Source organism: Triticum aestivum, chromosome 4D (genome assembly GCF_018294505.1).
Source record: "Triticum aestivum cultivar Chinese Spring chromosome 4D, IWGSC CS RefSeq v2.1, whole genome shotgun sequence".
Classification (NCBI taxonomy): Eukaryota; Viridiplantae; Streptophyta; class Magnoliopsida; order Poales; family Poaceae; genus Triticum; species Triticum aestivum.
In genome coordinates, this window is record NC_057805.1 from 128,141,592 (window position 1) to 128,166,156 (window position 24,565).

Here is a 24,565-nt window from a genome sequence, read left to right on the forward strand (position 1 = left end):
CTCAGAATTCTTAGTAATCTCTTTTCTTCATGTTTTGAAAGGTTAGCACTAATAATAACAGGATATATCTTTTTCTCATCTAGATAAGCATACTTCATAGTGTCAGGCAATCACTCTAATTCAAACACAGGATCACCTTTAGGCGGAGGAGGACCTCCTAGAGTTTCAATAGGCAAATTGTGTTTAAGGATAGGTTGCTGTTCAAAGAATATTTTATCTATTTCATTTCTTTCACGCAATTGCATATCATTTTGATGTTCTAGCAAAAATTGTTCTAGTGGATCACTAGGAGGTACGGCAATAGAAGTAAGACCAATTATTTCATCCGTACTAGGTAATTCTTTATCATGAGGTTGTCTATGAAACTTAGAGAAATTATACTCATGAGACACATCACCAAAATTGACACTGACTGTTTCTTTATGGCAATCTATCTTAGCATTGATAGTGTTCAAGAAAGGTCTACCAAAAATTATTGGACAGAAGTCATCTTGTGGGGATCGAAGAACTAGAAAATCTACAGTGTATTTTATTTTCCCACACAAGACTTCAAGAGCTCTAACAATCCCAAGTGGTGTGATTGTATCTCTATTAGCAAGTTTAATAGTGACAGTTATGTCTTCTATTTCGGTAGGTGCTATATCATTCATAATTTCTTGGTATAAGGTACAAGGAATAGCACTCACACTAGCACCTAAATCACATAAACCATGATAGAAATGATCTCCTATTTTAACTAAGACGACAGGCATGCTAACAACAGGCTTGTTCTTATCTTTAGTACCGGGTTTGGCAATTCTAGCTGCTTCATCACAGAAATAAATAACATGCCCATCAATATTATCGACCAAGAGATCCTTGACCATAGCAACACTAGGTTCTACTTTAATATTACTTTTGTGAACCACCGTTTATACCTTGGCATGTTCCTTTATCCTAACAGGGAAAGGTGGTTTTTCAGTATAAGCAGTAGGCACAACTGGATCAACATTGTAAATGATAGTTTCATCTTTAACTATAACCGGTTCTTTAATTTCTTCTTTAATAGGAGGATGATATTTAAACCATTTCTCTTTAGGGAGATTAACATGAGTAGCAAAGATTCACAAAAGGAGGCTACTATCTCAAAGTCAAGTCCATATTTAGTGCTAAACTTGTGAAAATCATCGGTATTCATAAAAGATTTAACACAATCAAACTCAAGCTTAATACCTGACTCTTTACCTTCGTCGAGTTCCCAATCTTCGGAGTTGCATTTAATTCTTTCGAAGAGATCCCACCTGAGTTCAATAGTCTTCTTCATAAAAGAACCAGTAGAAGAAGTATTGAGCATGGATTGATCATTACGAGAAAGACGAGCATAAAAATTCTGAATGATAATTTCTCTTGAGAGCTCATGATTGGGGCATGAATATAAAATTAACTTAAGCCTCCCCCAAGCTAGAGAGATACTTTCTCCTTCACGAAGCCAAAAATTATATATGTAATTCCGATCACGGTGAACTAGATGCATAGGACAAAACTTTTGGTGAAATTCCAATTTCAATCGATTCTAATTCCAAGATCCAATATCATCGCATAGACTATACCATGTCAATGCTTCCCCCCCCCCCAAAGATAAAGGGAAAACCTTCTTCTTAACTTCATCTCAGGGTAAATCTGCAAGCTTAAACAATCCACAAATTTCATCCACATGTATCAAATGCATATCGGGATGCTTCGTTCCGTCCCCTGCATAAGGATTAGCTAGCAGTTGTTCTATCATACCGAAAGAATTTCATAACTAATATTTTTCAGTAGGTGCAGTAGGTTGAGGGGCCACTCTTTGTGCATCCGGTCGAGGTGACGATACCCCGAACAAACCCCTCAAAGGATTGTTTTCCATAGTAACAAGTAACAATAAATTTCAGCACGTAATATAAATTTTCCTTACCAATTTCCACTTACCAAGAGCGCTTCACTCCCTGGCAACGGTGCCAGAAAAGTGTCTTGATGACCCACAAGTATAGGGGATCAATCATATTCCTTTCAATAAGTAAGAGTGTCGAACCCAACGAGGAGCAGAAAGAAATGACAAGCGGTTTTCAGCAAGGTAATTTCTGCAAGCACTGAAATTGTCGGTAACAAGTAGTTTGATAGCAAGATAATTTGTAACGAGCAAGTAACGGTAACGGTAACAAAAGTGCAGCTAGATAGCTCAATCCTTTTTATAGCAAAGGACAGGCCGGAATGGTCTCTTATAATAAGCAAAGCGTTCTTGAGGGCACACAGGAATTTCATCTAGTCACTTTCATCATGTTGGTTTGGTTCGCGTTCGCTACTTTGATAATTTGATATGTGAGTGGACCGGTGCTTGGGTGCTGTTCTTACTTGAACAAACCTCTCACTTATGATTAACCCCCTCGCAAGCATCCGCAACTACGAAAGAAGAATTAAGATACAATCTAGCCATAACATTAAGCATATGGATCCAAATCAGCCCCTTACTGAATATCGCGTAAACTAGGGTTTAAGCTTCTGTCACTCTAGCAGCCCATCATCTAATAACTACTCCACAATGCATTCCCTTAGGCCAAAAAATGGTGATGTGTCATGTAGTCGACGCTCACATAACACCACTAAGGGAATCACAACATACATATCATCAAAATATCGAAAGAATATCAAATTCACATGATTACTTGCAAAATGACTTCTCCCGTGGCCTCAAGAACAAGGGCAACTACTCACAAATAATATTCATGCTCAAGATCAGAGGGATATTAAATAGCATAATGGATCTGAACATTTAATCATCCACCAAATAAACCATCTAGCATCAACTATGAGATGTAATCAACACTACTAGTCACCCATAGGTACCAATCTGAGGTTTTGATACAACGACTGAACACAAGAGATGAACTAGGGTTTAAGATGAGATGGTGCTATTGAAGATGTTGATGAAGATTGACCTCCCAAAGATGAGAGGGTTGTTGGTGATGACGATGGCTTCGGTTTCCCCTTCCTGGAGGGAATTTCCCCAGGCGGAATCGCTCCGCCGGAGGGCAAAAGTGCTCCTGCCCAAGTTCCGCCTCAAGGCGGCAGCGCTCCACCCCGAAAGTCCTCTCCTATTTTTTCTAGGTCAAAAGATCTTATGTACCAGAAGATGGGCACCGTAGGTGGGCGAGGAGCCCACTACCCACCAGGGCACGTAAGGGGGGGTTGGCGCACCCTGGTGCCTTGTGGGCATCTAGGTGGCCCCCTCTGGTAGTTCTTTTCTCCAATATTTATTATATATTCCAAAATAATTCTCCGTAAAATTTTAGCTCATTTGGAGATGTGCAAAATATGTATCTCTGACATAGCTTTTTCAGGTCCAGAATTCCAACTGTCGGTATTCTCTCTCTTTGTATAAACCTTCCATATTATGAGAGAAAATGCATTAGAATTACTCCATAAAGTGTTATAATGCATACACTATAAATAACAGTAGGAAAACATGATGCAAAATGGACGTATCAGCTTGCAACTGGGATGAAACAAACAACGGGCCTAGTTGGGAGTCAAGGGTGGACTTGTGACTGAAACAACTAAACAAAACTATGATACAAGTTGCGAGTAGAGGGTGGACTTGCAACTAGGACAACTACAAACTACGACTCAAATTATGAGTCGAGGATGGACTTGCAACTGGGATTAGAAACAAACCACAACCTCAGTTATGAGTCAATGATGGGCTTGCAACTTAGATGAAAAAACACAACTCTAGCTGCAAGTCAAGGGTGGACTTGCGACTAAAACAACTAAACAAAACTACGATACTAGTTGCGACTAGAGGGTTGACATGCAACTATGACAACTACAAACTATGAGCCGAGTTACGAGTCGAGGGTGGACTTGCAACTGGGATGAAAAATAAACTACGGGCCCAGTTACGAGTCGAGGGTAGACTTTTAACTTGGACAAACAAGATAACCTACCTCTTTGACTTCTACAACACATGCCAGATAAAATAGGCACAAAAGAGTGCAAGAATAAAAAGGGGGTTGCCAGGAATACATCGGCCGACGACGCAAGACCAAGAGTTTGCATGAAAATTACAGGAGCAAGATCCAACCGACAACAAGTTAGATGAAACATTGCTAAAACACGTCTTGATAAAGCTTAAAAGAAATGGAAGACAATGTCAAAATGAACTGGAAAGGTAATGACCAAGATAGAGCTTCCTTTTCTTGTCTCTTCCAATTCTACGCCGTGGCCTGGAAACAACACAACGAAACAGGTTGCCAGCGCGACGCAATAATGGGCCGACAAAAGTGAAGTTAAACATGCCAACAACAGGATGTACGAAAAACAAAACATTGACCAACGAGGTAGGGGATCAAGCGCTTGCACGAAAATTATAGAAACTAAATCGACCAGTTATAAACTTAGATGAGACATCCTCAACAATCATCTAGATGTGATTAAGAAATTTCATATAAAATATTCATGAATTTGGAAGGTTTTCACAAAAAATAAAAAAAAATATTTTAAAATTTTATTCACAAAAATCTTATTCACGAATTTGAAAAGAAAAGAAAACACTAGATGAAGAAAGAAAGAAGCTAACCAAACAATGAAAAAAATAGAAATAAAAACCGGTAAGCACATGCCGGGGTGGACTTGTAACTCAGACAAAAAGGGGGTTGGACCCTAGTTCCGTGTCGAGAGTAGACTCATAACTGATACAAATAATGGGTTATGTCAAGTTGCATATCGAGAATGGACTTGCACTTGGGACAAAAAACAGACAGGCCTAGTTCAGTCAGTCAGTCATGAACCCAATTGTGCGGGGAGGGTGGACTTGCAGCTGGAAGAAATGGCTTGGGCCTAGTTGCGTGTCTAGGGTGGACGTGCAACTGTGTCAAAAAAAGGCGGGTCTAGTTGCATGTTTGGGTGTGCTTGCAATTTGTAGAAAAAGAAGGTCTGCAATTGCGTGTCTAGTGTGGACTTGCAACTCAAAAAATGGGCCACGTCAAGTTGCGTATCAAAGATGGACTCGCAATTAGGACAAAATAAAAATAAATAGGATCCAACTACATGTCGGGGATTGACTTACAACTGAGACAAAAAGATCGTCGCTACCACCAAGTTGCATGTCGAGTCATGAACTTGCAACAGGGGAAACAAGGGGCCCCATGTCCAGGTGAGCTTGCATCTAGGAGAAAAAAGAGCTCAGCCCCAGTTGCATGTTGAGTATAGATTTGCAACTGGAACAAAAAAATTGGTCGGATCCAGCTACGTATTAGGGTTAGACTTGTAACTCGGAAAAAAAGAGTTGTGCCCAGTTGCATGTATGAGATGGGCTTGCAACTAAAACAAATAATAGATAAAATGAGGCAAAAAAAGACCAAAGGATTAATTCTTGACAGATACTATAAAAATCCAAGACAAGGACATGTTTGTTTCAACCAGTGTTGAAAGGAGTTTCTTAACTTTGTACTCTTTCCGTCTGAAAAAGTTTGTCCCTCAAGTAGATGTATCTAGCATCAAGTTAGTGGTAGATATATCCATTTGAGAAACAAGTTTGGGACAAGCTTTTTCAGACGGAGGAAGTATTTTATAGGAGATGAAACTAATTGATCATATCCTTGTATCGACCAAAATAAAAGACCAAAAAAATGAGACATGCTAATTGCTAAACATATGCCATGCCTGGCATGTAGACAAGAAAGCCCCCAAGGCGTACACATGGGCGTGAGAAAACGCGGCCAGCGCAGAATTAGAAAAATGTGATCCGGTTGATAAGAGAAAGATAGCGGATAACAAAAAGAGGCGAAAGTGATGTTTTGAGCGCGAGCTCAGATACTCTCGCTATCTCGATCGTGAACTCACTTCAAGATTCCCGACCTGGGCTGTATAGCATCGAGTATTGTTTTTGTATTCCACCAGTTTTCTGTCCCCTTGGCCCATGTCTGTCAGATAATAAATGTGACACCGTCCACACCATGTCGACTGGTTCGGATGTGCATGATGATATGAGCCTTCTCCATCCAGATTCTGTAAATGGACTGACTACTTGCAGTCATGTCCGTTGGCTCCTGCCTATGTATTTTAAAATTAAAATTGACACAAATCTCCTTCACAATTCAGCAGACATGGGGATGGAGCTAAACATGTCCATAAGACTGTTATCAATGCAGAACGCATTAAACTCTTGCAGCAACAAGAAGTAATCTTATTCAAGAGTTGTATATTTCTAGAAATTCAGATCATTCACAAGCAACAAAAGTTCAGCTAAAGACGTAATGGAACTGCAGCATCACCACACCACTGTTACCAGTCACGCCCACACCAGCGAGCTGAACTTGTCCATAACCACACGTCCAAATCTCACAAATCTAGAAAAACTATTGTGCATAATCCTCTCCATGAATTCATAGCCCAGCATTTCAAAGATGTACGTACATCAGTTCTTCCTAAACATGTTAGTATGTGATTAGTTTCTTCTCTTGGACACAACATAACGAACAAGTCTGTAAACGTACCAGAAAATGGAGATCGCAGACGTGCCACCACCTGATTGCCCACTTACCATACATTTAGCCCTCTCCTTGTAAATGATCATGTGTCACACACATGTTCACCCAATGGTTGTCAACTCATCATCGGGGCCAAACTCAACAAAATCTTCTGTAAGTAGAGCCAGTGTTGGCACTGTATGATTGAAACATTTCCGGTAGAGGGACATCGAATTCACATCACATGCGTCATTCGACAGCAGCAAGGTGAAAACAAATAAGAATAACAACAATGTTGGGCAGCCTATAAACAACCCCTTCGCTTGTCGTCGCCATTGCCCACTCTCGCCCCGGGAGGACAACTGCTGCAAGTCATGGCTGCATCACGCCGCGAGGTCGCGCCACTGTTGCTGGAGGCGCTAAGCAAGCGCCATATCGCTAACCCCGCACCATCGCAAGAGGACGGCCGTGGCTACCATGGATGCACCACTCCATCGAGCAGCCGCCGCCGAAGCTAGCCTGGAAATTGAGAGCACATTGTTAACTGATTTACAAGAAAACAACAGTTGAGTTTCAGATTGTAAACTGATTTACACAAAACAACAAGAGAGTTTCAGACTGTAGACTACGTTGAGGGCAGATCATTGACATTATCATTTTTTGAGCGTATCAATGATGTTGTAAATTGCGAGCAGGTCATTGACATCGTCATTTTGTGAGCATATCACTTGATGTTGTAAAATTGATAACATAATTGAATATGGCAAAAGGGGTTGAAATCACTCAGAGTGGTTGTTGTGAATGAATGCTATAATTGAATGAGCTGAATTTTAGAGACTTTGCTCATTGAACTGGACATGACTGTGAAATGCATGTGGGAAAACGGAACTGAATAGAGCAGCAACAGAAGTGCACATTACAGAATGATAAAATAAACACTACAAAATTGAACACCTCACACAAGAGCAGAGTAGCTCATCCTCCGGCAGCCTGGCGATCGGTTCCTTCGTTCGTACTTCCACTGCCTCGCGCCGTTTTTCCTGCTTCACCAACGCGTCGGACTGGGCAGCATCACCGTTCTAAGCCGACAACGCTGTGTGTCCATGCGCTTTGCTTGCTGCCGTCGGATGGCGCATGAACAGTGATATGAATTTGACGTCCCTCTGCCATAGTCTCAGCTAAGTCAGAGGATCTGTAAACTCGTCCATATCATCGGTACAAATACAATTACATTCTCAGTTTGATCGTTGATATATTCCCTTATTGCTTTCTCTAAAGTGGTCATCCTATTTTGGACATGGTGTACTGCCCGGTGCCGCTGAGGTGGTCCGTACTCTGCCCAAATATGTCTAAACAGAAGTCAAACATTTATACCATTCGACAGTGACATCACTAGATTGCAGTTATTCAATGCCAGAATAGCAATACAGAAATATCCACCAAATTACTGCCCACAACTGAAACCGAGACATCAAGCTTTACTGAAGTGGTGTTTTCAGACAGTTCACAAGTGGAAGAAAATGAATTATTTTTCTCAACACAAGTCACCCGTAGAGCTCCCAAATCTATATGCAGACTGCTAGTAGACTAACTATGAACACCACATACTTCCATGTCAATGACGTATACCAGGAAAGTGGAAATCAATAGGGGATTTCAGTTATGCACTAATCTCTTACTCCTAGTCCACCCCGGGCTTGCAGGTTCATCTTGCCGGTCGACTGCTTGGACACCTGGCTTAAGTTCTTCCTTCTTCATCCTAGATCTAAGCTTAACGGGCACTGACGCTTGTTCCAGCTCCCCCACCAAAGTAGCCACCGTGTAGGGTCGCAGATCCATGGATGCTTCATTGTCCTCCACCTCTGAAAGCACATGGAATCTGGTGCGGATGAGGGTACACAAAAAGATAGCATTCATCAGAAATCCTACTCCAAAATAGTTAAGCCAAATCAAAGATTACGCCGCTTACCTATTGATAGGCTGCATTAAGAAATCCATCAATAGCGTCGTCTCCTACCCCCGGCTTCGCTTCTACAAGGTCCTCTATTTCACAATTGAAACTTCCAGGAGCTCCAGAGAGGAAATGAGTCCTACAATAACTCTATCATGCCGCACTAACGGTAAAAGCAATTTTCCAGTTCCAGGAGCTCCAGAAAGGAAACGAGCCCTACAATTACTCTATCCAGCCGCACTAATGGTGTTCTGCTAGGTGCGGCAGCACCAATCCTAAGCCTGCAAACAAAGGCACATACAACATGAATTTTCTAACTGAAGAAGCCTACCAGTCTACAGACAATGCACATTTAGTATGAAATATCTAACTGCGGGCAGCAAAATTCAGGAGTTTTTCTGACTGCATAGAGCAACCAGCAAGCAAACACAGGCGCAATTGCATGAATTTTGTAAATGTAGAGAGCAAATCAGCCTGCAAATGCAGACACAATAGAATGAACTTTCTGGATGCATAGAGCAATCAACTCTGCCGCTAACTTCAGGATTTGTTTATTGATTTCTACTTTCTTTTTCCTAAATCGCTGAAAATCTGATGGACTGCAAGTCGGTATACCTTTTGTTCCACCCCAGTGCTTGGGGATTCATCTTCCCCGTTGACAGCTCCGACATAGCGGCAAGCTCTCCCTTCTGTTGGCCGCAGCTTCGTGCGCGAACAATATTTGTCCGCCGCCGCTGTCCATCGCCGGCTGCCTCGCGCTCCGCCTGCAGGTCCACCTCCTAATCCCCCACCCCAGAATTTTCCCCACACTGGATCTGAAATTTGGGGGAAAGCCGTCCGCTGGATCAGCTAAACCAGAAAGCCGAAAAATGGAGGCGGCATCACTGGAGAAGCAAACATCCACATACCTGCCGATTAGCTGTATCAGAAATCCCATGGTGTCTGGTCGCCGGCACTCCTTGCCTCTATCTAGTAGTCCGCAACTTCCAACTGAACCACGCCCTAGCCAAGAACACTCTCGTCCCTGCATTCATCTCGGGTCTGGATCCACTGGATGGAAAGCGAACTTCCTGAGCCATGGATCAGACGGGAACGTGGATTCTGGTCCACGGCTCACCTCACCGTCGGGCGATGTCCGTCCAACCTTTCGTCAGATCCGTACGTATTTCACTACAGGAGTCGATTTTCTGGCGCACCGCATGCCGGCAAGGGCACGGATCTCTAAGCGCGTACCAACGACCGAGATAGCGGGCTCATCTGAGCTCGAGCTCAATTACTCCATGTCCAGAGGCCATACACTCGTACCGTGCGGGAACAATGACTACAAAACAAGAAAAAAAATACAAATCTTAAAGCATTAGATCCTATGGTTAAGAAGTTAGATGTGAGATAACTATATTACATTTAGATGTGACTTGGCAAATCTGATAAGAAAATGAACCTTTTCGACAGATTTGCACCAAATATATTGTTGCGGGTGTTGATATCTCTGAAGGCCTTCAATCTTTAAGGATAGAAGATGGTCTCTTCCTTTTCTCTGAATGATATAAAAATGAATGTTCTTTTTGGAGGGACGGGAAGATAAGAAGAAACATGAACTAAGAAGAACAACACAACAATAGCATAATGAATCGTTTTCCCTCATCTGTTATACATATCTTTATGTTAAACCATGTTTTCCATTGTTAAGCGACCCCATCGAACAAAGTATCAAATCCCACACCAAGAGATATATCGCCATGATATAAGAACGCATTACACACAAAAAACGGAAATCAAACTGTATGTACACATAACTCATTTCACTTGATTAAGGAGGCGGATAGGGATGCGCTTGATTTGATGATTTCCAAGATCCGGTCTTCTGCTATCTCCCTATCTCCACCCCGTGCCGACAGCTAGGTGTTGCTGGTCTTATGTTTGGCGTCTTTAGTCCCTCCGGCCTGCGTGCCGTGTACTGGCCTGGGAGCCATGTAGGCTATTTCTTTTGCTCGTCCATGTTGGGTGAAGTCTTTGTTGTCCGTCATGTCTGTTGAACTCTGCCTGATAGCTTTATCTATAAAGCCGGGTTTGGGCCTTTTATTAAAAAAATCGGCGGCACATGATTCCCGTGCACCTGGACCCGCGTGGTCCCGGTCAATGCTCCAGCTTGCGCACAGGTTGAGCATATTGCTGGAGTAGTAATTAGCTCGATCTTACGTAATAACGGAGGGTCAGGCTATTCCAAATCCAAAGATAGAAAAGAGGAAAGCAGTTACGTTCCTAGACAGAATAGGAAGCAAATAATTACTTCCCCCTTCCGAATCTTATCGGACAAGTAACTTTGCTCTATATGTATGCAAAAAAGGATGATGTCTCTCGCCTCCATTCGGCAGCAAATTTAACTAGAGTTATATAGATGTGATAGTTGTGATCGAGTAGATGGAAGGAGATCTGCGAGGTCGACCGGCGGAGGCGAGAGAGAAACGCCGGGATGCAGCCAGTTCGGCCGCCATCGTCATCATCTTCTTGCTGGTCGCGTTGACGCACCTGCTCGTGCTGGCCGCCCACTTCGGCGCCGCCGACCCTCTGATCTGGTGGCAGCAAAGGGCGTACGCAGCAGATGACGGGCCTGGCGGCAACGCGGTGGCGCCCGACCGGCTCCTCTCCCCGGACTTGGAAGACAACAATCCGGCGGCGTGCCTCAGCCGGCACGAGGCCTCCAGGCGCTGGAAGCCCACGGCGTTCCCTGTGCCCCCCTACCTGGTGGAGAGGCTGAGGCGTTACGAGGCCAATCACCGTCGGTGCGGCCCGCGCACGGCGCTCTACCGCGAGGCCGTTTCGCGGCTCCGGTCTGCCGCCCGCAACGCCGACCACGCCGCCGCCGGCGATCGTCATCATACATGCAAGTACGTGGTGTGGATCCCAACCGAGGGCCTCGGCAACCGGATGCTCAGCCTCGTCTCCACCTTCCTATACGCGCTCCTCACCGACCGCGTCCTCCTCGTCCATGAGCCCCCGGAGATGCAGGGCCTCTTCTGCGAGCCCTTCCCCGGGACCACGTGGCTACTCCAGCCGGCCGATTTCCCCCACAAGCTCGACGCCGCCGCCTTCTCCTCCCGCTCCAAGGAGAGCTACGTCAACATGCTCCATAACAACATCATCCGCTACGGCTACGGCGCGCAGGTGCTGCCGGCTTACGTCTACCTCCACCTGGAGACCGTGTTTCTTCTCACCGAGAGCGTAAAGCTCCGGCTCCAGAACCACACGTTCTGCGAAGAGGACCACCGTTTGCTCAACAAGTTCGACTGGATGGTGGTCAAGTCCGACAACTACTTTGCGGTGGCGCTGTTCATGATGCCCATGTACCCCCGCGAGCTTGAACGGATGTTCCCGGCGAAAGGGGCGGTGTTCCACCATCTTGGCAGGTACCTCCTCCGCCCGGGGAACCGGGTGTGGGGGATGGTGGACAGGTTCTTTGAGGGGTACCTCGCCGGTGCCGACGAGCGTCTCGGCATGCATGTGCGCAACAAGCAGATCTTCCCGGTGCCGCCCGAGATCATGTTCGAACAGATCCTCCGGTGCGCGCGGGAGCATCATCTTTTGCCGCAGGTACTAGCCACCAGCGAACCACCGACGGCGGAGGCGAAGAAGAAAAAGGCTGTCGCAGTCCTGATGCTTTCCCTGAAGCCTGAGTACCATGACAAGCTGCACGCCATGTACTACACGAACGCGACGGTTGCCGGCGACGTGGTGGTGTCGGTGCACCAGCCGAGCCACGACGGGGAGCAGCAGTCGGACGCGCGGGCACACAACGAGCGGGCCCTGGCGGAGATCTACCTGCTGAGCTTCTGCGACAGGATGGTGACGACGGGGTGGTCCACGTTTGGGTACGTCGCGCAGGCGCTGGCTGGGATTCGGCCGTGGATGCTGTTGCCGGTGAACCGGAACAAGATGAGAGCCGACGTGGCGTGCGTGCGGCCGCCATCTGTGGAGCCCTGCATGCATCCGCAACCGTCATTGCTCACGTGCCAGCAGGGGCCGCGGCATCTGGACGACCCCGTGAAGCGTGTGCCGTTCCTGCGCCACTGCGAAGACGTGCCTCTTGGTCTCAAGCTCTTGGATTGAGCTAAAAACTAACTCCAGTTTGTTGTATCCCTGGAATTATAGATATATAATTTCGCAGCGGGAAATCATTTCACCACTCTTCCGCCAAACGCAATGTCGTTACTTTTTTTTAGAGAAGAGGCATGAGCCCGACTTTATAAATAAAGCCACCAGACAGCGTTCCACACAAACCACACAGCAACGGCCACGGCCAAGAGCATAACGAAAGTACTAGAGTACGGGGTATAGGGCACACAGGCCACCATCACGGCACGCAGGCCAGAAATGAGATAAGAGCTAACACCGAAGAACAAACAAAGCCACCAACAAAGTCAAAATGATCGCCAAGACAACTATTCGGCTGGCTCCTGCCGCGATAAGGAAGACGCCGAAGCCCGAATTTTAGAGAATAGAAGATCAAAAGTGCCCCGGTCTTCTATCTTAGTCAATGATCTCCACTGCTGCAGGAACAGGCAAGACTTAAATAAGTAGTAAGCAAGTTTAGCAGGAAAAACATGCTCGATGGTAAACTTGTTTCTGGTATTCCACAAGGCCCAACGGATCGCTCCCAGACCAACTCAAAATAGCCGCTTAGTAACCCCAACCAGGCCATTGGCGAGCACCCGAAGCTCAAAGAAGGAGGAAGGAGCCCAAGACACCTGAAGCCATGACCTAAAACAACTCCAAACCAGTTTAGCCAGCACACACTGGAAGAAAATGTGGTTCGTGTCCTCCAAGGCATCGCATAATGCACAACGATCCGAGCCCGGGCCATTATGTTTACGAATTTGGTCAGCCGCAGGGAGACGGCCCTTGAAGGCCTGCCAGAGGAAAATCTTCACTTTAGGAGGGATACGAGCACGCCAAATCGGACTGAATTTGTTAGTGGGGGAGCCACCAATAAGCTTAGTATAAAGAGACTTAACAGAAAAGCGACCAGAAGACGTGTGGGGCCAGACCGCCGAGTCGGCAGTCTCCAAGAGCATGGGGAAGAGGGCAGCAAGCCGCTGACATTCTTCCAACTCTACAGGAGACAGCGAGCGCCGGAAGGCAATGTCCCAATTATTAGCCGAAAGATCCACAATGGAGATGTTCGGGTTCGGGCAGTAAGAAAACAACGCGGGGAAGACCACCGAGAGGGGTGAATCTCCACACCACCAGTCGAGCCAAAAGCGAATGAAGCTCCATTACCAACCACAAACTTGACGTGGTCCTTAAACAAAGGTCGAACCTTGACAAGGTCATTCCAAAACTGAGACCCTCCCCGAGAGGAGGCTGTGGTGACCCCGACTCATAAGTCGTGATCGCCGAATGCACGTGTACAGTGATCCCAGAGATCAATGCTCACTGAACACACAGAAGCTGAATAACAAGAGTCTTACATCCATACATACCGTATTACACAAATTATGACCATTATGGTCAAGTCTTACATAGATAAAGCCACAAGGGCTGAATACCAAATAAACTTAAGCATCGGAAATCTTTGTCGATAAGTAGAACCCATGCCATCTGCCTTAACCCTACAGGCATTCTGACTGGGAAACGTCCTAGTTCGCATGTTCGTCTCCAAAGAACTCTTCTTCGAACTCATGTTCTTCCATGCCTGGCCAATTAAATAACCAGTGGCAAGCCAATGAGTACTTTGAATGTACTCGCAAGCAACCCATGATTGGAACAAGGCACAATAATGCAATGATATAGCACTAAGTAGGTAGTATGTAGAAAGCTAATTTTGAGTGCAATGACATGATCTATCAACCTGTAAAGTATGCATCATGAGAGAACAAATATCCGCATGAACAAGTTACAGATATCAACATATGCGGAGTTGGACACCAATCCAACTTGATCATCGTGTCAAGCCATCTGACTTAACCCAAATAGTTTCATCAACACACACACGCGTGGTTTGTAAAACTCTGGACGTAGTTTAATTAGCACCGCCCAACTGTCCTTGACCATGGACACGACTATTCGAATAGTTTTACACTCTGCAGAGGTTGCACACTTTACCCACAAGGTCCGGGGAACTTCCGTGTCATCCACAACCCGCGGTTCCTCAAATACCCGGGGTAAGCACCCAATCACTATCTTTTCCTAGACGACACTAACATAGAGTCCACTCGATTGGTAGTAACCCCCGTGCCCAACATTTCACAACTTAAAATTGTGGAGCCTCGCTCCCATATTGATCACATACCACTGGCACGGGGTACCAACGGTGTGTCCGGTGCCCCATAAAAATGTTCTTGGCCGCCCTACCTGGCACGACCCCGTACCGAGAGAGCAACAACTCACCCGTCACTAGTAATGCGGGCACCATGCTAGTATCGGCCTAGGTAATCAATAATGCCCTTTCCCATATAAGGGTAGAGTGGTTGCGCATGAAAGGTTGGGACAGTCGACAAATCTTAAATCTAATCCGTTTTCGAAAACAACACACACACTTGCCTCGGTACACTACTTCGTCATCAAGTGGTTACCCATCTCATTATCTCCCTCGGGCATAAGTGGAACCCGACAGGGTTTTCAAAAAAATCTTTTGAAAATACTTTGCCTTCATCACCATGCATATTCCCGTCCCTTTTTGCGTAGCAACTACTCCAACATTCTACCTACTCCCACCGGCATAACCCTCATAAGGAGGTAGGGTCATGCACCATGCAAGTATCAACGAGGAAGTAACGGTGGCAAACCATCATGTCTCCGATGCAAGCAATAAAAGTGCTATATGACATGCATAAAAAGGGTTTCATAGACATGGTCAAAGGGCTGCTTGCCTGGCTTAGCAAATTCTTCTTGGGTCTTCAAAGTTTTCTGGTCCAAATCCTTTGTCAGCAACGCAATCTATCGTCGCAAAATAATAACGAGAAGAATAAGGCAATAGTAAATCAGAAAAACCAAAGTGCTCAGAAAAATGTCAACTCACTTTCGTTAAATACTAGGGTGAAAACTAAGAAGGGGAAAATTCATAGTTTTGGATTTGGAGTTATAGAATAGGAGAAATGGATTTTCAAACAGAGATTAAACTGCTCAAATTTGAATTTAAATTTGAACAGTACATAAAAGTTGTTTGGACATGTGTGAAAGTTATAACATTAAATAGGTGGGATTTTTACCAGGATTTAGGAACTGGAATTATTGCATTTGGATTAATATTTAGTCTTGAGGAATTTTTGCAAGTTTATGGAAAAAGAAAAAGGAGAAGCAGCACTATGCAACTGGGCCAGAAGGACCACAGTGCAGCAGGCCCAGAGAGGATCCAGCCCGCGCGAGGCCACCACGTCGAAGGCTTAAATGCAAAATACGCCTTTAGCCGACGGGCGAACCGGTACGCGCGCGCGTGCATTTTAAACCTGACGGGTGGGGCCCACCCGTCAGAATGTGAGGCTGACCGACGGGCCCCACGGCCGTCGTCTTCAACCTCGGGACAGAGAGGGAGGCGAGCTCACCGGCGTCGCTGTGGTCGACGGCGAGGCGATCCGAGGGCACCGGCGTGCTCAGGGCGGAGTCGCCGTTCGGGTGGGGGTGGAGGCGGTCGCCGGAGTGTAGGGGTTCGTCGGCGACGAGGAAGCCGGCGGTTCCGGCTATTCCGGCAGCTACAGAGAGGGGAAACAGGGGGAAACAGATCAGTGGAGTGCGGGGGTTCCAGAGCGGGGCTTAGAAGCAGCGGGGACGGCCTGTACCTCGCGAACTCCGGCAAGCCGAAGCGGCGGAGCTCAAGCTCGAGCGGCTCTGGAGAGGAACTGGGGGTGCTGTGGTCAACGGCGAGGCGATCCGAGGGCACCGGCGTGCTCAGGGCGGAGTCGCCGTTCGGGTGGGGGTGGAGGCGGTCGCCGGAGTGTAGGGGTTCGTCGGCGACGAGGAAGCCGGCGGTTCCGGCCGTTCTGGCAGCTACAGAGAGGGGAAACAGGGGGAAACAGATCAGTGGAGTGCGGGGGTTCCAGATCGGGGCTTAGAAGCAGCGGGGACGGCCTGTACCTCGCGAACTCCGGCGAGTCGAAGCGGCGGAGCTCAAGCTCGATCTCGAGCTCGGGCGGCTCTGGAGAGGAACTGGGGGTGCAGGGGGATGATTTGGTGGTGCAGAGGGCGAGTGGTGAGGAGAGGAGAGCTCGGGGAGGGGGGCTTAAATAGAAGGGAGGCGAGGTGCACCGTGGCTCGTGCGCCAACGAGCTTCTAGTCGTTGCTGGAGGCCACGGGGGCTCACTTGAGCGTGTCTGGGGTCCTTTTGGGAGTGTTCTACGGCCAGGGGAAGGAAGAAAGAGAGCGGGGGGGGGCAGAGGTGCCGCGCGTGTGAGGCCGCTCATTGGAGCTCTCGGGCGGCCGACGCGCGTGTGAGCAGGGCAGCAGGAGGGAGAATAAGGAGGGGGCCGACCGGCTGCCGTGTTGCGGACGTCGAGGCATCTCGTCGGGCGCACTGGGAGGCCCGAGGTGGCCGGAGGCGGTTGGAAGGGGGCGGCTACAGTGCCAGAGCGCACTGTAGCGCACTCCAGAGCGTGCAAACGGCTGGCACGACAATTTTTTAGGCCAGGTGGGCACGGCCAAATATGTCTGGTGGCTCTGGGGTGTAGTAATGAAAGGGGGAGGGGCTTTGGATGCCCCGGGTGGCCACTGGAGTGAGGAGGGAGGTTGAGGGAGATAGAGAAGCTGCTGCCCAGGAAGGTAAATGGGGGTGTTTCACCCCTCAATCATTGAGCAATGGCCAGGGGAAAGTTACTGGAGGTAGAAGAGGGTCAGGAGCAGCTGTGGTATAAAGTTGAGCACATGCAGATTAGTGGAAGAGGTCAAAAATGGCATTTTGGTAAAGTGTCAGAAGGTGTTTGATAATGGTTTTGGAAAGTAGATGAGCTCCATTTGTCATGAGACTCCACAGGGTGAAATGGCACATATAATTACGTCCTTCAACCAATTTTGAGCTCATTTGGGCAAAGTTGCCAATGCAACTTTTGTAAACCCTAGAAATTAGCAGAAATGAACTTGTGTAGATCTAGTTGAGCAAATCACTTCCCCTTGATGCACCAGTTGGTGTAGTGGCCTCATTTGGTCATGTGAACATCCTCACAAAAGTTGGGGTCAAGGAGAGAAAGTTGGTAGTACAAAGTTGTTCAAATTTGATTCTCGTCAGAGAGGGTTTTGGGGCATTTTGGTGAACCAAAGTGACCTTAATTGAGATGAGGCTTTGCAAGGTGATCACAATATGCATTTGTGACTTGCTTGATTTTCCTTGGATTTTTATGAAAATATTTCCTGTAGAAATATTTCAAATCCTTGAAATGGGCAGAAATGGTTTTGGGAGGTTTTCTCCAATATTTTGAACATGACCATGTGTTGAAACTCTTATATATGGAAAATATATGTCCACTGAGTTTCCCTGATTTTTTCAAATATTTTTGAAACAATTAAATAATTTTTCCCTATTAAAGACCATTTCTGGCCTTAAGAAAAAGCTTTTAAATAAAATAGGAAAATAACTTTTAAAATTATATTTTTGTGGTTTATGGGAGTCCTATATCTAATAGGATTCAAATAAACCTTTTTAAATATTTTTCACAACCCAAATCAAGTACTTGCAGTGCCAACCTCAATTCAGGGGTTTTTGGAAAACTAATTTTAGAAAATACTTTTTGGCCAAATTATTTTTGTAAGAAAATACTATATTGCTCTATACACATGGCATGATCATTGGGCAGAAGCTTGGGGCAAGGAGATGAGGTATAGAAGGTGGAGTTTTCTTGACTTTAAAGAGCACTTAAAACACAGAGAGAAAACCAACTCCAAATAAAAGACAAATAATGCAAAAAAAATGTGAAACCACACTTTATCATGATTTATTAGCTTAAGTGTTGTGGCATGAAAATCAGGGTATGACAGACCTACCCCCCTTACAAGAGTCTCGTCCCCGAGATTCCCAAACTAAGCGTGGAAAGGAATACAAAAACTGGATCTGGGGTAGCCTTCACGTCCTCATGCTGCTTGTGCTTCCAAGTGGTGCTCCATTGAACCTTGAAGTACTCGATGGCGTGGCTTCGTGTATGACATCCTGCTTGATCCAGATTGCAATTGGGGTCTCTCGCGTAAGTCATATTGGGCTGGAGGTCGATGGCTCGGTGATCGATGTCCTTGTAGAGATCGGACTAGTTAGGACGTTGGAAACATTTTCAGAGTGGTGTCGTGTGGAAAAATGTTGTGCATAGTGGGCGACTCAGGTGGTAACTCTAGATGGTAGCCATCTATTCTTCCTCTTGCAGTGATATTGGAGAGGGGCGATAAATCTTGGTGTAAGCTTCCCTTTGACATGGAAATGCTTGGTTCCTTTGAGAGAAGTGGCTTGTAGATGCACATGGTCTTCGACGAGAAAGTTCACTCCTTGACGATGGTGGTTGGCATAGTTCTTCCTCCTTGGCATGGCGGTCTTCAAATGTTTCCTAACCAGCTGAACGATTCTTCTTCCATCTTCAGTTAGACGAGTAGGTCACCAAGTAAAAGTGGCAACCAACGTGACCAAGTACTCCATGAAGTTTCTGTTCATGGGGTACATAAGGTAGGCTGGGGCATTGGTGGTGGTAACGGTTGAGTGTGGGCCAAGGTGTTCTCGATCTAGAGTCAAGACCCCAAGGTCATGATCCAACCGGGTTGTGGCTTGGTAGGGCTTAAGGGTTTCGAGGATCCTAGTGTGCAGGTGAACGTTTATTATCTTATTTCAAGCATAGTTTCTGAGATGCCAATTGTTCTATCTAGTCCTTTAAACAAATCACATCATATCACCGATAGCATCATTTCGTATAGGTTAACTCCAATCATCACTCATGTGATTCATATCCTCATGACTCTCGAGAGGAGGTCTAACAAAACCATATATGTCTACAATCGCTAAACTCATATGTATGTCTACCCCTAAAAATCCATGGGTAGAACATACAATCTGCTAAGCTTGAACGTGACAATCCAAGTGCTCAGCCTATTCTTCCAAGGTCTAAGATAAAGCATCTCTATCCCAAGGAAAAACGTCGTAAGCCACTCCAAGATCTTGTTTCCTTCCTATGAATCAACTCCAACAACCCATTAACTACACCAATCACTACATGATCCAGTAGTTCTTCAAATCCAATCTCTATGGTGTTCCACAAGATCTAATATCCTATAATCCACAAATACTGGAAAGGGCTACCTTACTATAGTCAGTCCACCAATTTTCATTATCATGGTCAAGTAAACTCCAAGGTCAAGCTTATATAGAACCCTCAATCAACTCCGACAATTAATCCAATCTCCTAGTTTATCGTCCACCGAGGAACATGGTATCATGATCGGGATCATCAGTCTAAATCCAATTTACTCCGAACATGTAGACCTACTCACCACCTATACTCCACTAGGATCACCTATTTAAATCCAAATCTCGTGTCCAACAAGAATTCCTACATGTTTCCCTCAAGTTATTTACATAATATCAACTGTCTCCTATCAATATCATCTGATCAAGTCAAATCCTTGCACCTCCAAGAATCTCAGCTTGCGATCATAATTTTCCTACTAAATCCAATTTACTGAGGGGTAATGAAAGCTACGCTACTCTATTAACATGATCCCACCAAGTTCAACATGAAAGCCTTATAATCCACCAAAGAGTCTCAGATAGTTCCTCAAGGTCACTGATATAAACTCATCAAGTCATTTGTCCCCTATTCCTATATCCTCAAATTGGTCTTCCCTATGGCATCGTCAGTTCTGGTGCTATCTTAGGATGATAATGTGCTGGTTCACTACGCCCATTAGTTCCATAATGAACCCAGTGATAAGCAAGGCTTACTGCAGCTTAACTTGTTCTCTTGTGATTCCATAGGTTAAGCTCACAGTTAAGGTTTCGAGCTGGGGTATCTCATGAAGTCTTGTAAGGTCTAGGGATAGGATTCTAGTCTTGAGGTGTAAACACAGCTCTACGGGGTTCCACTTGGTCGAGGAGGCTGTAGAAAAATTCTTCAGTGCTTGTTGGTCGCCGAGGTAGAACCCTTGGTGTATCTTGTCTTGCTGGCCTTCAGTTGAGGAGAGAGATGAGAGGGAAAAGTAGCATAGAGGAGGGGAATGCCTAAAGGGGGTTCTATAGTGCAAGTGCAAGCAAACAAGTGTCGTGAAGGCCACGCACATTCATTAAGATAAGATAGGTGATATAGTCGCGTACATGCTGCCTAGGGCAAAAGTGCGACTTATATCAAAACACAAAATAAAAACAAGCAACACAGAACGTGGTTCCATTCGAACCATCACACGGACTCGACTACGCATATGGGGGTACACGACTCGTCCTACCCTAGGGGTTCTCAGACTCGGTAGTCGTGCTTGCTCGGAGAGAAGAGCATTCAATCTTCAGTTTCTGGGTTCCCCTTGTGGTGCCAATGGGTATGCGACAGTCGGCCGCCTGTTGGGACACATCCTTTTAATGTGCCCAAGTTCACCACACCCGTGACAAGTGACGGAAGCAAAAAGGTTGTTATTCAGTCTTGGGTTATGTCGTCGGTGGCCTGATGACGATCTTCTATGAGGTGGATATGGAAATTCATTCCTATGCCTCCTGCGAGGGGTTTGGTTGCGGGTTTTTCGAAGTTCCTCGATTTGTTGCTCCTGATTGGCAATGTGTGCTTGTAAGGAAGTGATTTGCTGTCCTCGCTCGGCCACCTTCTTCTTCTCGAGGCAGTGGAGGTGCAGAAGTGAACGGAGGTCTTGGCGAGCCTTAAGGAATGCTTCGGTAAGGTGACGTAGAAGGTAGTATCCTGCGTTGATGAAGCGGATCTGGTACTTGAGGGTTGGATCCTCATCTTCTGGGGAAATCATCACTTGAGTTGGGGCTCCAAATCCGTTCTTGCCAGGTAGGTAGCGGGTGGCGTGTTCTTCTTTCATTTCTGGAAGGAGGTCTCGAATACGGAGGAGCGCTTCATATGCCACTTGCTCAATGGCCAGGTCTCTTGTTGGCATTGGTGGTCCAATGAAGAACCACCCCTGGGGTGAGGTCTTGGCAAGCACAAAAACCTTGGCGTAGAACTCCTTCTCGAGCACATCATTTTCCAGTTCATGCAGGGTGTATAGGGCAGCAGGGGATAGTGGCATTGTTGGAGGCAGTCTTTTAGGAGTGATGGAAATCCTGTCATAAGGAGTCTCAAGGGGGCGACGGCCATCTACAAAAGTTGAATAGGAGAGGTCAATAAGGAAAAATATCCCTTAGGTTTGGGAAATCTCAAAAAAGAAGAGGAGTATAGAGGGTTTTGCAAAACGGGTTTTGTCCTATCTAACGCCCATGCTAACTAAGGCTTCCTACAGTCAGGATGGCTCTGATACCAACTCTGTGGGGACCCCGACTCATAAGTCGTGATCACCGAATGCACGTGTACAGTGATCCCAGGGATCAATGCTCACTGAACTCATAGAAGCTGAATAACAAGAGTCTTACATCCATACATACCGTCTTACACAAATTATGACCATTATGGTCAAGTCTTACATAGATAAAGCCACAAGGGCTGAATACCAAATAAACTTAAGCAGCGGAAATCTTTGTCGATAAGTAGAACCCATGCCATCTGCCTTAACCCTACATGCATTCTGACTGGGAAACGTCCTAGTTCGCATGTTCGTCTCCAAAGAACCCTTCTTCGAACTCCTGTTCTTCCATGCCTGGCCAATTAAATAACCAGTGGCAAGCCAATGAGTACTTTGAATGTACTCACAAGCAACCCATGATTGGAACAAGGCACAATAATGCAATGATATAGCACTAAGTAGGTAGTTTGCAGAAAGCTAATTTTGAGTCCAATGACATGATCTATCAACCTGTAAAGTATGCATCATGAGAGAACAGATATCCGTATGAACAAGTTACAGATATCAACATATCCGGAGTTGGACACCAATCCAACTTGATCATCGTGTCAAGCCATCTGACTTAACCCAAATAGTTTCATCAACACACACACGCGTGGTTTGTAAAACTCTGGACATAGTTTAAGCAGCACCGCCCAACCGTCCTTGACCGTGGACACGGCTATTCGAATAGTTTTACACTTTGTAGAGGTTGCACACTTTACCCACAAGATCCGGGGAACTTCCGTGTCATCCACGACCCGCGGTACCTCAAGTACCCGGGGTAAGCACCCGATCACTATCTTTCCCTTGACGACACTAACATAGAGTCCACTCGATTGGTAGTAACCCCCGTGCCCAACATTTCACAACTTAATATTGTGGAGCCTCGCTCCCATATTCATCACATACCACTGGCACAGGGTACCAACGGTGTGTCCGGTGCCCCATAAAAATGTTCTTGGCCGCCCTGCCTGGCACGACCCCGTCCCGAGAGAGCAACAACTCTCCCGTCACTAGTAATGCGGGCACCATGCTAGTATCGTCCTAGGTAATCAATAATGCCCTTTCCCATATAAGGGTAGAGTGGTTGCGCATGTAAGGTTGGGACAGTCGACAAATCTTAAATCTAATCCGTTTTCGAAAACAACACACACACTTGCCTCGGTACACCACTTCGTCATCAAGTGGTTACCCATCTCATTATCTCCCTCGGGCATAATTGGCACCCGACAGGGTTTTCAAAAAAATCTTTTGAAAACACTTTGCCTTCATCACCATGCATATTCCCGTCCCTTTTTGCGTAGCAACTATTCCAGCATCCTACCTACTCCCACCGGCATAACCCTCATAAGGAGGTAGGGTCATGCACCATGCAAGTATCAACGAGGAAGTAACGGTGGCAAACCACCCCATGTGGTCACCTCATCATTATGTCTCCGATGCAAGCAATAAAAGTGCTATATGACATGCATAAAAAGGGTTTCATAGACATGGTCAAAGGGCTGCTTGCCTGGCTTAGCAAAGTCTTCTTGGGTTTTCAGAGTTTTCTGGTCGAACTCCTTTGTCAGCAACGCAATCTATCGTCGCAAAATAATAACGAGAAGAATAAGGCAATAATAAATCAGAAAAACCAAAGTGCTCAGAAAAATGTCAACTCATTTTTGTTAAATACTAGGGTGAAAACTAAGAAGGGTAAAATTCCTAGTTTTGGATTTGGAGTTATAGAATAGGAGAAATGGATTTTCAAACAGAGATTAAACTGCTCAAATTTGAATTTAAATTTGACACTACATAAAAGTTGTTTGGACATGTGTGAAAGTTATAACATTAAATAGGTGGGATTTTTACTAGGATTTAGGAACTGAAATTATTGCATTTGGATTAATATTTAGTCGTGAGGAATTTTTGCAAGTTTATGGAAAAAGAAAAAGGAGAAACAGCACTGTGCAACTACGCTAGAAGAACCACAGTGCAGCAGGCCCAGAGACGAACCAGCCCGGGCGAGGCTGCCACGTCGACGGCGTAAATGCAAAATACGCCTTTAGCCGACGGGCGAACCGGTACGCACGCGCGTGCGTTTTAAACCTGACGGGTGGGGCCCACCCGTCAGAATGTGAGGCTGACCAACGGGCCCCACGGCCGTCGTCTTCAACCTCGGGCCAGAGAGGGAGGCGAGCTCACCAGCGTCGCTGTGGTCGACGGTGAGGCGATCCGAGGGCACCGGCGTGCTCAGGGCGGAGTCGCCGTTCGAGAGGGGGTGGAGGCGGTCGCCGGAGTGTAGGGGTCGCCGGCGACGAGGAAGCCGGCGGAAGGGCTTCGGGAGGCAGCGGTTCCGGCCGTTCCGTCAGCTACAGAGAGGGGAAACAGGGGGAAATAGATCAGTGGAGTGCGGGGGTTCCGGATCGGGGCTTAGAAGCAGCGGGGACGGCCTGTACCTCGCGAACTCCGGCGAGCCGAAGCGGCGGAGCTCAAGCTCGATCTTGAGCTCGGGCGGCTCTGGAGAGGAACTAGGGGTGCAGGGGGATGATTTGGTGGTGCAGAGGGCGAGTGGTGAGGAGAGGAGAGCTCAGGGAGGGGGGGGGGCTTAAATAGAAGGGAAGCGAGGTGCACCGTGGCTCGTGCGCCGGCGAGCTTCTAGCCGTTGCTGGAGGCCAAGGGGGCTCACTTGAGCGTGTCTGGGGTCCTT

General features: G+C 46.4%; 1 protein-coding gene and 1 long non-coding RNA gene across 2 annotated transcripts; one reads left to right on the plus strand and one right to left on the minus strand.

Annotated features, from left to right (window-relative positions):
• Positions 1 to 7,933: 7,933 nt before the first annotated feature.
• On the minus strand, positions 7,934 to 9,968 carry LOC123099785 (uncharacterized). Its single transcript, XR_006448234.1, has 5 exons — positions 9,878 to 9,968; positions 9,345 to 9,757; positions 9,052 to 9,251; positions 8,455 to 8,717; positions 7,934 to 8,364 (listed from the first exon to the last, which is right to left on the minus strand). It is a non-coding gene; the product is annotated as an uncharacterized lncRNA (long non-coding RNA).
• A 799-nt stretch (positions 9,969 to 10,767) lies between these two features.
• On the plus strand, positions 10,768 to 12,620 carry LOC123099787 (probable fucosyltransferase 8). The gene has a single exon (XM_044521877.1). It carries the CDS (start codon positions 10,858 to 10,860, stop codon positions 12,541 to 12,543), a length of 1,686 nt encoding a protein of 561 aa, XP_044377812.1. The 5' UTR covers positions 10,768 to 10,857; the 3' UTR covers positions 12,544 to 12,620.
• Positions 12,621 to 24,565: the final 11,945 nt, after the last annotated feature.